At 32.8% G+C, this 14183-nt stretch overlaps 2 protein-coding genes across 3 annotated transcripts; both read right to left on the reverse strand.

Annotated features, from left to right (window-relative positions):
- Window positions 1-336: 336 nt before the first annotated feature.
- LOC124941931 (protein Dr1 homolog) lies at window positions 337-3657 on the reverse strand. 2 transcript variants are annotated; one of them, XM_047482315.1, is made up of 6 exons: window positions 3504-3657; window positions 3257-3318; window positions 2225-2314; window positions 1367-1461; window positions 1175-1243; window positions 337-696 (listed from the first exon to the last, which is right to left on the reverse strand). In XM_047482315.1, exons 2-6 carry the CDS (start codon window positions 3309-3311, stop codon window positions 478-480), a joined length of 528 nt encoding a protein of 175 aa, XP_047338271.1. In that variant the 5' UTR covers window positions 3312-3318; window positions 3504-3657; the 3' UTR covers window positions 337-477. The 2 variants fall into 2 exon arrangements, with proteins under 2 accessions (XP_047338271.1, XP_047338270.1); XM_047482314.1 differs by lacking the exon at window positions 3504-3657 and having other exon boundaries at window positions 3257-3379.
- A 1264-nt stretch (window positions 3658-4921) lies between these two features.
- Window positions 4922-13948, reverse strand: LOC124941332. The gene is made up of 9 exons (XM_047481634.1): window positions 13714-13948; window positions 11430-11603; window positions 9996-10392; window positions 8794-9077; window positions 8007-8075; window positions 7877-7933; window positions 6918-6970; window positions 6749-6824; window positions 4922-6193 (listed from the first exon to the last, which is right to left on the reverse strand). Exons 1-9 carry the CDS (start codon window positions 13752-13754, stop codon window positions 5236-5238), a joined length of 2109 nt encoding a protein of 702 aa, XP_047337590.1. The 5' UTR covers window positions 13755-13948; the 3' UTR covers window positions 4922-5235.
- Window positions 13949-14183: the final 235 nt, after the last annotated feature.

Below are 14183 nucleotides of genomic sequence, written 5' to 3' on the forward strand. Positions count from 1 at the left end.
AATTTTAATCTCTCCATAATTTCTCTAAAATAATATACTAAATTAAATATTTATATTTGATTTTTTATATTTTACTAAACGAAATATATTTACATTAGATGTTTTTATGAACCCAACTTTAATTTATTTTTAATTTAATCAGCCTAATTTTTTTTCTTCTAAAAATATAACTTAATAAATGTCCATAAATAATGTTTATTTTAATAAATAAGACAGTAAAAAAAAAAGTATAAAAGTTAAATATAAATATAATTTCAAATAATACTTTTACTTAGTATTTTTTTAGTGTTCAGATCGAAATCTATTCTACAAAACTACCCAAAACTAAATATGTTAAATAATAATGACACGGAACTCTTTCATTTAGACTTTGTAAATGGGATACATACAAAGAGAAAAGGAAGAATAAATATGTCAGATTGATTAAGCTACAAGATCCTATCCTACATCTTATCACACCCTAATAGTTGAAAGATACTAAACCGAGGTTTCGTTTGTTTTGGATATCTCCGGGACCTCAGCAGGAGCTGGAGCGGGAGCAAGAGCCTCGGGTTCTAGGGCTTGTTTTGGGGGGATCGCCACACCGCTGTTCATTCTTGCTCGTGCCTCTGCAAACATTCTCTGTTGCTCGGCCAATGCTTGTTCTTCTGTCATATCTGCAACATTGTTCCATTTTCCACTTTTGACTGAATCTTGCTGCAATCCAAGAAGAAACAATCATCATCAGATTATATAACAAGTGAAGCAACAAAATCCGTGATTCAAAAAATAATTTGGATCATAATCCAAGCAATGTTATACACAAAACGAAAAAAAATATATATATATATCACGATTTTCACTTTGAGGCGATTGTGACAAAGATTGTTGACAAATACTAGTTTTCAAATAGGCTCTTTATGATATGGAAAAATTAAAATTTGTTATGTTTGCAAAAAAAAGCAGAATAATCAACTTCATTATTCAAAAAATAATCTTCAATCCAAATAAAGCTAGAAAACAATCATATACCAAACGAAAAAAGAAAAATTACTTCAATGAAGATTGTGATTGTGATAGAGATTATGACAAAATACCAATTTCAAAATAGGCTCGATATTTTCACAAAGATCCTTCCTGAATCCATCCATTATAATGTAATTATCATACAAGAATGTGGAGGAAAAGAAAATACCATTGTCTCAAGCTTATGTTGTTCATAAGCAGTATAAACCTCTTCAATGTATTCCCCAAAACCAAGAACCTAGCGAAAACCGACAGTAAAAAAGCTAGATATTGTTATGTATAACTTCCTCAAAGATTAAGATGATTGATGTTAAAAGGGTACAATTCTTTAGCATGAATGAAAGGAAGATATTTCATTTACCTCTAAAGCCTTGAGTACATGCTCTGGTGCAATTGTTTTTTTATCTCCTCTATTGCAGACATCATTGGACTCGGATGATATGAGATTTATAAACTCTACAACAGTATAAAAGAAAGACCTGGTCAACAATGATATACATTATTTCTGAGTTATTCTAAAAAATAGTATTTTCAACAACATAATGCGCCCATCTGTTATTGCTTTTTATCATCTCGAAAAATCTACATTGTTGTGTTTATGAAAAATCATGAAAATAATCTGGAGTATGATCCAAAAAATTATCTTTTGAATTTTTAATAATCTGGAGTATGATCCAAAAATTATCCAAAAAGTCTAGAAAATAATTTGAATTATGAACTAAAAAATCATCTTTATACCAAATGAAAGCCAAAAATCACAATATAATTATTATCATGATCCAGAAACACTTTTTTTTCTGTCAAATGTATCGTCTGTGAATGTAGATACAGATGAGATCACATTTGGAAACTGAACTTAGTCAAAATAAAAATAAAAATCATCTCCAATTTTAATTTTGGCAATTTTCAAAAAGTATAGTGATTGTGCAACTGCAAGAGATTTTGAGAAAATACCGATTTTCAAACAGGCTCAATAATCATCCTCGAGTTTAATCTAATAAGGAAAGCCTCAAATTGATAGATTAATAATCCATGAATGGTCAAGGTACTGAAATGGCATTCATTCATTTAAAGAACAAATTCAAAGTGCTTTACACCTACTCCTAGAAATGAAAAAACATAAACCTATAGAAGTCCAAAAACCATTGCTCAAAAAGGGAAATTGAAACACTGATGAAATTATGAAAATAAAAACTAACAAGTCATAACTATTGCTCACCTACACAACATTCAATTAGAAGATCTTGAGCATCTCTTGCTACACGAACATCAGGTGGCAGCATCTCCTTGATGATCTTAGTCATGGTAGCTGAAAAAAATATGAACTTGTTATCTGACTAGAAGATTTAAGTCCATGGATTGAATACTTCATACATGAAGAATATATACAGTTTTGAATAACCTATCTAAAGGCAGAACTGGTGTAGCTATAATATAATATGTTCAGCCAGAAATCCAGAATTACCTAAAGAAAAACTGATAATACGTGCAAGTGAAAACTTCTTTTCTTTTTCTCGAAACAAATAACATTTTCAAGACAAAGAAGTCAATAGAAACAACTAAAGATTCATCACAAATTAATTATTAAATTAATGATTAATATGAATCTAGTAAAATTATGTTGCAATTAAACTTTAGTTCATATTTGATTTCTAACAGAAAGATCAAAGAGAAATTTTGAAGGATTTAAGAATCACTAAATCAAAACTTGATTGGAAGATCATAAACATCAAAAGAGAACCCAAAGTTGTTATGATCCAATTTGTAAGTTAGGAAGGTCTTGAGGGACTGGTTTTAATGAACAATATATAAAGTGGTGATAACAATAAGAGAAGCAGATGAGACAACTTCATTAGAGTAAGAATGATGCAGAAAGTTCATTGTGGAAAAAGAAAATCAAAGCATGTCTCTTAAATTCACACCTCAGGGAGGTATAACTGCGAAAATTCAAATAGCATGGCTTTGTAAAACGAGTAGAGAACTAGCATGACACCCACAGTCATGGTCATCCGTTTCTATTCAAAGCTAACCCGTAACTTTTTGGTCTCTAAGGTTAGTCTTTCCACTGGGTCACCCTAGTGGGGGTTAAAACAAGTAGTTAAGTGTTGTGATGAACAATTCATGTTCATCATCTCCCAACACAGATGTCTGTAAAGAACTAAAGAGAAAATATGCATGGAAATCAAAACCAAAAATTCCAACTTTCATTTAACAGTTAACACTAACATAAACGAAAATAGTTTTGTTAAACCTTTGGGAAGTGAAGCATCTTCTTTTGTCTTCCCCACAATGTCCATTGGATCCATGGTTGACCTACAAAAGATATAAAAGAAAACAAGGAATATACATAAGAATCCGGCAACGAAGTTAATAAATCCAGACATGCACCGATCAATCATCCTATATTATACATCTTACAGTTACAGATCTATAAAATTTCGTTGACCTAAAAGATCGAAAAAGGAATAGCTAAAAATTAAACAAAATTGTTTACTTACCGATGCCGTATATGTACAAAATCTTGGATCTAACAAGAACAAAGACTAAGATGAATCAAATCAAACGATCAATCAGCAGAAGTATTCATAAATAAAGAAAATAAAGTAGCAAGGATTGGAACGGGAGTTTGCAGGCGATTAGGGCATTTTGTCTCCGCCGGGAGTTTCGCCATGGGCCCGCCTATTTCTGTGAAGTAAAAAGTGGAGGAATTTTTTTTATTTATTATTACTAAAATTAAATTAATCAATTCTGTTATTTAATTTATATATTTTAATATAATAACTAGGAAAATTCATACATATAAATAAAAATTTAAACAAAAAAAAATTTTAAAAATTATAATATATATTTTAATGTTTAAAATTCTTAATAAATTATAAATAATATATTAAAATAAAAAATAGAATACTCTCATTTCACATTTTATTCATTTCGATAAAACAACTTATTTTCTCACATATTTTTTTCAATGAACCTCTCATCTCGTTTCGGTTAATCAAATATTTGATATATATTTTTTTAACTACTCTCAATTATTACCGACTTATTATCCAAACCACATTTCAATCTCACTTGGTTAAAGTGTTATATTTGTTTATACATAACCGTTTTAAATTTATGGACGGGTCAACCCACAATCCGACCTAAGTATCAATTTACTCTCTCATATATATATATATATATATATATATATATATATTCAAATTAACTACAAGTCTCGACCCGACAATCTATATACTTTCAAAATTAAGCATCATTATTTATATATAGATTTGAAAAATATGTCATTGACAATCAGACACCACTTCAATTAAGGAAATTTGACGAATGACCCAGACAATGACAGACTCTTCTAAGGAAAAAACGCTTATAAAGTTTGCAAAAATGAACGAAAATATATGACCTGTTTGCAAAAATGATCTCGCGTGATGCAAATTTTTGCAAATATTATCAAGTCATGTGAGGTCATTTTTTCAAATATTATCAGTCACGCGAGGTAATTTTGTAAATATTATCGCGTCATGTGAGATCATTTTTACAAACATTATCAGGTTATACCTTCACGTCGCGCGAATGAGTATTTTCGTTTTTAGATAGGCCGAAAATGTCATTTTTTACAAAACTTTATTGGGCTTTGGTCATTCCCAACAAATAATTATTAGAGTTATTTCGTCAAATTTCCCTTCAATTATAGTGTAATAGTCATTTTGCAACCTCTGCACAAATTTCTTCATAATCAAAACTCTTGTGAATAACATTAGACAATAATTTGAGATTTATTCTTTTTCGATGTATCCATCAGATTGTTGTGTTCCCTCTGCCGACATCAAGTCTAAGGAAGAACGAAATTCGATCAAGGAGAAGAAAAAAAAAGGATCAAACTAGTGAAATGTCAATATATGGCACTATGTATAGGTGAATAGCAAATCCAAGCCAAGCCAAACCAAATAGTAACATTTAGGAATATCTCTATGGCATTCCACAATTTATTCACAAACTTTAACCCTAAACTCTTTATAGCCCAATTCGACCCATAACAAAAGTAAGTCTAGAGCCTCTACTTTCATGCACTATCATCTATACAAAACATAGTACACCTCTAACCACGCTTTATAGTAAGTAGCAAAGAAAGAGAACTCTTAATGACCATATATAATAATATTTAAAAAAAAACATATACATACAACAAACTACCAAAGAAAAACATGGATGTCAAATTATCAGCAAGATTTAATCAGAACAAATTTCTTTGGTATGATCCTTCTTCCTCGTCTTCGAGCTCTGCTTCTGCACAGACTTCTGGTTTGGCTCCACAAGATTCAACCGCGACATAACATAAGCCAACAACTCCTCCCGATGGGAGAAAGTAAAATCCAAATGCGCATACTCAAACTCATTATAAGTAACCTCCTGCACGCCTGCACTCTTCATCAAATCATGATGAAATTTCACCATCGATGGTCTCACAACCTTATCTTTCCGCCCAGCAACAAGATCAACAGGAAAATCAATCAGCCCATAATACTCCCCCAAATCCAAAGGTTCAGGCGATCCATAAGCCTTCATATTAGCAGATTTGCTTCCGTAATCGAACATTATAAACCTGCCAGCCCGTTTCATCTGAGCTAAATGATGAGCCACCTGAAACGAAACTCCTGGCATGTCGTTCATGTTATAGTGTGGCAATCCAATTACTCCAATCCAGTTCGAACTGTCGCCGCCAACGATATAACTGACTAAGGTTTGAACGAGTCCTCCTAAGGCAGGGTAGTTGTGGAAGTCGCGAGCCAACTTGTTTAGAAGCATCCGGAAGAATCTTGTGGGGATGTAGAAAGCCGGGACAATGGGTGCTATGATTGGGGTAATGAGGAGGAGGAGGTATTGGACGACAGTGAAGACTACTGTAGAATCGTGATGAAAACCTGCTGGAGAGAGTAGGATTAATCTCGCTAGCCTGTGAGGCTTTTCTTCTATTCGACGAGTGATGACATACATAAGCATGGCAGCCCCACCCAGGCTGTGACAAATGGCACAAAGTTTGTAAGGTTGTTTTTCGGTGTTGGTATCATCTTCTACTACTTGATCGGGATGTATCAACTTCAACTCTGCCGTCTTCACTTCGTGAATTTTCTCGATCATTGCTGGTACATCTTCTGTACCATGCTCGTTAATGGAGTAATGCCAATACCTGAGAATGTTTTTAGTTAAAACTAGAGTGGAGAATTGTAATGGAACTCTGCCTTACAAACTCGTTTTAATTCCTCAACTTTCATGAGACTCCTTTTGCTTCCTATACTTTTTAAAATGACTCAAACTACTCAATGCCTTGTTTTTTTATATACACAATTATTGCAAAAATATTCTCTGTTTCTAAATTGCATATCAAGATAATATTGGACCCATTTGGAAACTTTTCTGGATCTTCTAAACCTGGATGCAGATCTAGATTAGAAACCTTCACTATTTGACAGAAAAAATGTTTCTAAATAAATTTATTAACGGTTTCTTATCTAGATTTTGGAACCGCAGCCAGAAAGGTTTCCAAATGAAACATTAATAAAGTTAACCAAAAATACATGATGGCAAGAAGAGTCATTTTAAAAATACATGAAACCAGTTTTCAGCCCACATGTGTTTTGCTGCCATATGTTGAGGAAGCAAAATGATATTTTGATGCAACTATAAGCTTAGTGACATTTTAAAAGAAAATATATGTATATATACTTGTTATAGAGCAACTTACTGTCTTGAGGAGATATTTTTGTCAATATGTTCACGGGAAACCAAACCGCGTAAATTTCCAAGGAAAACATCGTATCCTATATCAAAACAGGGATGGATACATATAATGAACAAGAATTAGGCATGAAAGAAACTAGGAAACAGGAATTTCTGGAGAAAAGGAAACAAACCTTGATCAAATGCTGCAAAAACAGGTGAACCAACAACTCCTTTAGATACCCACCTGAATATGAAGTTGCAACAGACAAGTTTAATGAAAAAACGTTGCATTTGAAAACAATGTCTTGAACAAGTTGAAGAGCTCAACCATGCTGAACAACATCAATCATCAAGCAACAATAATTGGGAATGTTTTAGTTAATTTCCATTCAATCATTAATTTTCTAAATAAACCCAATGACCACCACACAAATCAAATCAAGTTGTAGTGATGACAAACATGTCTATTGACATTATCAAAAATTTCCTGTTCATGCAATATATAGTCTAGTGTGATTCATAAATGGATGTGGACCTGATGCATTAATAACAAAAGTATCAGTAAACACATTCCTAATATGGATCATTTGTAAACATATCAGTACCCAAGAACAATGCCCTCCCTTTTCTCCTACAGTTCTTTTATCAATTTTTATTTTTCTGAGGCCAGTTTTTCTCTCTCGGCGAGGTAGCACAAATCCCACAAATTTTGTAAGCATATTTAAGTGATGAAAATAAGATTAGAAACATATTAGTTAGTATAAAAAAAATGAAACATTTTTTAGGAGTTCAACCACTTGTCAGCTTCACATGTCTTGCATTTTTTATGATCTGATCTACATTTGTTATGTAGGTCAAAAATCACATTATAATCTCGATCATGACCCAAAACTAGAAAACAGTCCTTATACCAAACGAAAAAAATAAAATCGTGTTCAATTTTAGTTTGACAATTTTTATAATGGAATCATGATTGTGATAAAATACCAATTTTCATTTAGGCTTATTGTTTGGTGCCCTTTTTGGTTTTTGAGTAGTAATGTGTATAGTTCCTTTTTCCTTTTGTTGTTTTTATAATTGTGTATAATCATGTTTTTATTATGATCCAAGTTATAATTGACTGTTAATTAAGAAAATTTACATTACTCACCCCATAGATGAGTCGAGCACTCCATGTTGTAGATATATGGCTTTCCTGGAATCACGTCTGGAAAAACAGAAGAAGTTTATTAGCATCACAGAATAGTGTGAAAACAAAATCTTAAGACAATAGAACTTGCCTTGGAATTCTTTCTAACAATAGAATATACCCATCAGCTGTTACCACACGAATAGCCTCATAAGGATACCTATATAGATGCAACAGAAGAACATGAGGATTTGACATCATAACAGGCAAACTAAGATTTTCACATCCATCTTGAAATCAATCCAAGAAGGGCACAAATGGGGTCATTTTATCATGTTTTTTGTATCTTAGAAAAATATAATTGCCAAAAATAATTTGGAACATAATTCATAAAAGAATCTTTATAGCAATTGAAACCAAGAATCACATTTGGATCTTGATCCAAAAAATAATCTTATACCTAAAGAAACAAAAACTATAATATGGATCATAATCAAGAAAATAATTTGAATCACATTCAGAAAATAATCTTTGTGGCAAATATAGCCAAAAATCACACTATAATATGGATCATGATCTAAAAGAAAAAACAATTAGTAACATTCAAAAAATATTTTCTAGCAATTGAAGCCAAAAATCACTAATAATCTAGATCATTATCTGAAAATAAATTTTATACCAAATGAAACCAAAAATCAAACAATAATTTGGATTATGATCTATAAATAATTTGAATCACTGATTAGAAAACAATCTTATGCAAAAAGAGAAGAAAAAAAAATTAACTTTGAGGATTTTCCAATGGTAAAGTGATTATGCGTGTCATCCTCTAAAAAGGTGCACACAAAAATATATATTCCCAGAAAAAGATACCATTCCGAAAGTATGAGTTTACTCTTCTTAACATGCTGCTGCTGATAAATGAACTATCAACATACCCCAGTTCTGTTATGACATCTTGACAAGTTCGAGCATCGGTATTCAGGGAATTGTGCAGAGTCGTTTTCCTTTCAGTAACGGCCGCATCATTTTGTCCAAGGGTTGCAGTCATTACCGTAGCATCCACTGTGTCTGATTCCATAGCTTTGCTCCCTTTACTTCTAGAGGAGAACCAATGCAAAAGTTTCTTGAACGATTCCAATGGTGAAAAAACACAGTATGCTACCTTGTGGACGATATCAAATATGGCTTCTATTGCAATCTCTATACCTAGATGGAGATCCTGTGTCGTAAACAAATTAACATCCATAATGAAGATTGAGCAGAATTCAGATGCATAACCCAAAAAATAATACTTCATTCTTGTTTTTTGTGTTACGCATGCAGATATTTTCTTTTTTCTAATGTGAATGCCAATCATCAAGCCTTATTTGGAAAGTCGCTGCTTATAAAACAGAAAGTACATTAAGAGCTTGTTTGAAGTAACCAATATCCCATCATCAATCATCCTTAATCAAATCATCAAGAAAAATACCAAAATACCCTTACTTTATTTTTTCTAACATTTTAAAATATTTACTACCTAGGATATTTGGTCATTTGAACAAAATAAATCAATTTTCATCAAGCGTGATTCTTTTTAAAACAAATCCAGATCTAAGGTTACTCACTTAGCCATCTACAAAGGGAAATGGCCATGCCACGGTTTTTCCTTTCAACAATTATTCCTATCATATCTACCACTTCTAAAAAAACAAAAAAAAAATACCGAGAACATTTTAGTTAACTACTCCATTCAATTTGTGCAAGCATTTTCACAAAAGACATCCAAACTTATGTGAAACACAAGTCATAACATCACTTCATAACTTCTAATTATTACAGCTACCTTACTATCCTACTAACTTTAATCAATTCCTTGGAAATCTTCATTCTTTCACAGAAACACTGCACATTCATCTTTCTTCACTCAAAAGATGGGAGTCTCAAGTGCTATTTTTAATCATTAATGGATCCCAATTAGTAGGTAACAGGTAATAAAAACAACACACACAAGAAGAGACCGAGTTGAACAGGATAAATTTTACACCAATTCATTAAACTCCATCCCCTAAGGAAGTTTTCACAGAAACATGCACTAAGGAAGAAGTAGTACTAAAGTGTCAGATAAGCCAAAATAATAGAGCATTTAGAAACTGACCTCCACAACTCCCCTTCTCCGATCCGTAGCACTCTGAACAAAATGGTCCTTCATTGTGCTTGATTTCTTCCTAGAATGAGGACTTGGTGGATAACGATTTTCAGGTTTAGCCTGGACTGTTGAACTACTAGAATGTGTTATATTATACAGATACGATGGTATAATGAGAAGGATTCTCAAAGGAAAGAGAATCCACAAAATCAAGCATTTAATCCAGCCAGATGAATGCCTGTTGGGTTTGGAAAAACTACTAGCTCTAGAGAACCTAGAGCTATGAGATAAAGGAGATGCAGGAATTATGCCATCACTATCTTCGTCTGACATGTAATCTTCATTTGATGATGTATCAGAGTCCACAGACAGTTCATGGATGAACTTGTTGAAAGATGAAGCACCACTGAAATTATCAAAAGCAGAAATGAAGAAACACAATAGTAAGAATGGAACACCAATCTTAATCAAAGTTCGATGACACCCATCAAATTACTATCAGACTTAGATATTAGACAAAGCAATGATATTATCATGCATCATTCATTCTAAGCATGCAAAACCCACTTGAATTTGGACAGCTAACAAGTAACAAGTGAACAGATCGAAAAAATCATGGCTATACTTAACAATAAAACACCTATGAAAGGGGGTATTCATCAAACTCACAAAGAGAAAAGGAGGTGAGTTCCAAGAGAAGGAGTTCCCCTAATTCTATGAATTTTTCTAGAATATTATTTCCAAACTAGAAAGTTCAAAACAATTGGGATTTTTTTGGAAATTGGGCATCCTAAGAGAAACGGGTCATAATGTAAGAGGTGTCACCTAAAAGCTTAAGGTGCCAGAGAATGAAAACAACAATCGTACTAAACTAGTAATACTATCAACAAAAAATAAGATCATAGAACCTTGAAATAAATAATTAGCTTGTCTGAAGAATTTTTCTTCTTCTTATGACTAGGGCTTCTCGACAGATTGCGTGCAGCTTGACTAATCCCCTCGGGAAAGACAAGCACACCAACCCATCCTCATGAACCGAATTTCATTCTAGGTGCTTTAAATGGGTGCCCTTTAGTTTAATCTGTGTGAAGAATCTTAACATAAGGTATCTAAATATGATGCTGGAAGGAATGGATATAGCTAAACTGGAAGTTGTGATATGCCTCCATCCACCACCAAAACCTAACAAATGGGGAGAAAGAAAATGGCAGACCATTTATACATGTTGGGTCAAGTCAAGGTCATGGCATTGTGATATTTACATGAAGAATGTACAATTTAGCCCTTGACTGACTTATATAACCAATTACACGTATTTAGTATTCATGAGCTTCTACATGAAGAGTTTAAACAAATATGGTGCAATTTTCTTAGGCTTATTTTTACACATCCAGTCCCTCAAGAAAAAAGTAAATCAGTGAGATGATGATAAGCAGAACTTACTCTTCCATCCAACGTGGAAGCCGTGGCCCACGAAATGTTGGCCTAAGCTCCCATTCATGGATACCTTCAAGAATTAAACTCTTCCCAGGTAAGACAGCTAGCAGAAGTGCTGACATTCCATTGACAAGTCTCACAAAGTTGTTCAAAGCCTCATAAGTGAAAATTTTCACAGACCTGCTCCAAATAAATCCAAAAGGAAAATGAAATCAGTTGAATGATGGCTAGATACTAAATGCCAAAATTTTCTGCAAAAGTTACATTCAAACAGACAAGTGTTGGGCAGCATTTAAAATCATTCAAGAGTATGCAAGGAAATAGATCACAATTGTACAAGTCTACCCAAATACAGGAAACATACAAAACTAACTTGCCACCAAGATATCTAAATAAATTTATTCACTTGAAGTTCACAATAGAAATAGAAAATTTTACGTGATAAGCAGTTGACAACCAAATTATGCAAATCTGCAATTAGTAGGAAATTTATGGGTGAAATACAGATGTTGGATCTCAAACTTCGGATGATAAGTAGTTGACAAACCAAACAATAACAAACCTAATGTGGTGTTTTCTTAGTAGTTGTATGAAGATTTTTGTTATACCACCAATATGTACATCTGGCATACCATGAAGTTTGAAAACCTCCTTTTTTTCATTGTTCACATCTCCTCTTTCATGATATAATCTGTCTTTTTCTCCTTCCAACTGTATTGAGATAAGCAAAACTCAAATTTCTTCCCCAATTAAAAGACCAATCTATGTTTCTATCCTACTTACAACTCCACACATTTGTTTTGTTTGACCATCTTGATTTTTTGTACATCTCCTAAAACCTGCTTCAATTTCCTCTACCTCTCTTTCCCCCATCAGTTTCTAGAGCACCCAGTTGGAATGTTAATCTTCCTTGTCCTATCACATTTGAATACCTATCCTACTAAGCTTGTTCGCCATAAGAAATCTTCCTTACTAATTTTTCCATGAAAGCATTGAAGGCAAGACATTGGCCCCATTTGGAACACCTTTTTTTTTGTTTCTTGATTTACAAGTGTTTAGGAACTAAACTTAGTTGGAGACAGATTCCAAAATTTATTTTTGTAGCTAAATTTGGATCCAGATACAAAAAGAAATTCAAAAAGCGTTTCCAAATGGGGCCTTGTGTTTCTCAAACATCCAATAATCCTTTGAGAACTAATTCATGTGAAATAACTCTCTTAAAAGAGAAAACAACGAGGTTTATTATTATTGTTCGCAAAGAGACTACTCTTTCCATGAAAATTTACATTTATGTCGATTGGTGATTACACGCTAAGTTGGCAATTTTGCAAATATTAAAAGTTATCGAGTTCGGGTTTGGACGCCTAGGTTGGGCGTCTTCGGGATAATACTGAACCCGGGAAAATTTTCATATTTGTATCTCGAACCCCAACCCCAATTTTAATACCCGTCATGATTCATGACACATGTCTGCTGGGGTACCCATTGTTCATCTAATCATAATTCTTACTGAAAATCGCATCATAACTCATGGAATCCCCCTAAATTTAGCAGAACTTGCAACAACTCAAACGACATCCGAATATTTTAATCTCCTATTCTTTTAATACTCATTTTCCCACAAAACTCCTCATTTGTACAATAGTCAAGTTTCAATCTCATAACTTTTTCCAAGATAACCATTTAAAACCTATCCAAGATGAAAAATCATGGCGCAGACAGTCCAGAAGTATAAAAAAAAGAATAGCAGGTAAGGTTTGTCTCCAGAAACTAACAAGCAACACCAAACACAAGATTTGGACAAACCATAAAATCTCTATAAATCAATATCAGATGTCACTAGAGTTGACGCCATTAACCACCAGCTCTAGATAGGAAACACTAATGTACTAAGCATGACAGCAAACAACGAAAATAACCACCCAGATTGATTACAAACCCTAGGCGAATGACTTCTTTTTTATACCTTAATAAATTAAACAAATTTCAAATAATTTCCTTTCTCATCGTCAAACAGAGAAAGACAAAATCTTTCTGTAGGAAAAAAGTTCATAATTTAGCAGTAATCAGAAAAAACCCAAAACCCCTTTTTATTTTCTTAACAACCCATTAACCAATTCACTTCCTTTGTAGACAAGAATTGAACAAAATCACAAATTGTTCAAACATATAACAAAAACCCAACAAAAACGGAGCACCCATTTCATATTTGGTAACAAATTAAGGCAGATGGATATATCTGAGGAGAGATGACGAATTGAAATGCAAATAGAGGATCGAAAAGACTCACTCTTTGGTAACGGCGAGGACATTGTCAACGAGCCGTTGCATTATAGATGAATAAACTCTGGATCGTGGTTGTGAATAAAAATTGCAGGAGGAGCAAAATAAAGAAGAAATTGAAAAGATTTGTGTAAAATTGAGAAAGGTTTTTGATAGGATGGGCAACAATGGTGGGGGGAGCGTGAAAGCAACGACAAATCGAGGAGGATTCGAGAGAGAGGGAGAAGGGGCGTCTAGAGTGAGAAGAAGTAAGTAATTTGGAGCGAGAGAAAGCAACAATAAAACTTGGAATTTATCAACTAATAAAATACTAAAGGATAAGGACTATTATGTTTTTTCTTTTTTTTTTCTTTTTATTATAATAATTATAATTATTATTATTATTATTATTTTATCTTATTAGTATCTTAATAATGAGATTTGATTTATTTTTCTAAGTTTGTGATATTTTCTGATTTAGGTTCATTTTGAGATTGA

The sequence above is a fragment of the Impatiens glandulifera genome, chromosome 6, assembly GCF_907164915.1.
Source record: "Impatiens glandulifera chromosome 6, dImpGla2.1, whole genome shotgun sequence".
Taxonomy (NCBI): domain Eukaryota; kingdom Viridiplantae; phylum Streptophyta; class Magnoliopsida; order Ericales; family Balsaminaceae; genus Impatiens; species Impatiens glandulifera.

Bases quoted from the DNA above. Each gene is read 5' to 3' on its own strand.
- LOC124941931 (XM_047482315.1), bottom strand. From the start codon at position 3,311: ATGGATCCAATGGACATTGTGGGGAAGACAAAAGAAGATGCTTCACTT. The intron at 2,315-3,256 runs GTTTAACAAAAC...TATTTTTTTCAG, and splicing joins AGATGCTTCACTTCCCAAAG to CTACCATGACTAAGATCATC. The intron at 1,244-1,366 runs GTAAATGAAATA...GGTTTTCGCTAG, and splicing joins ATGTACTCAAGGCTTTAGAG to GTTCTTGGTTTTGGGGAATA.
- LOC124941332 (XM_047481634.1), bottom strand. From the start codon at position 13,754: ATGCAACGGCTCGTTGACAATGTCCTCGCCGTTACCAAAGA. The intron at 10,393-11,429 runs GTAAGTTCTGCT...TGATAATTTCAG, and splicing joins CTTCCACGTTGGATGGAAGA to TGGTGCTTCATCTTTCAACA. The intron at 8,076-8,793 runs GTATGTTGATAG...GCATCTATATAG, and splicing joins GATGTCATAACAGAACTGGG to GTATCCTTATGAGGCTATTC.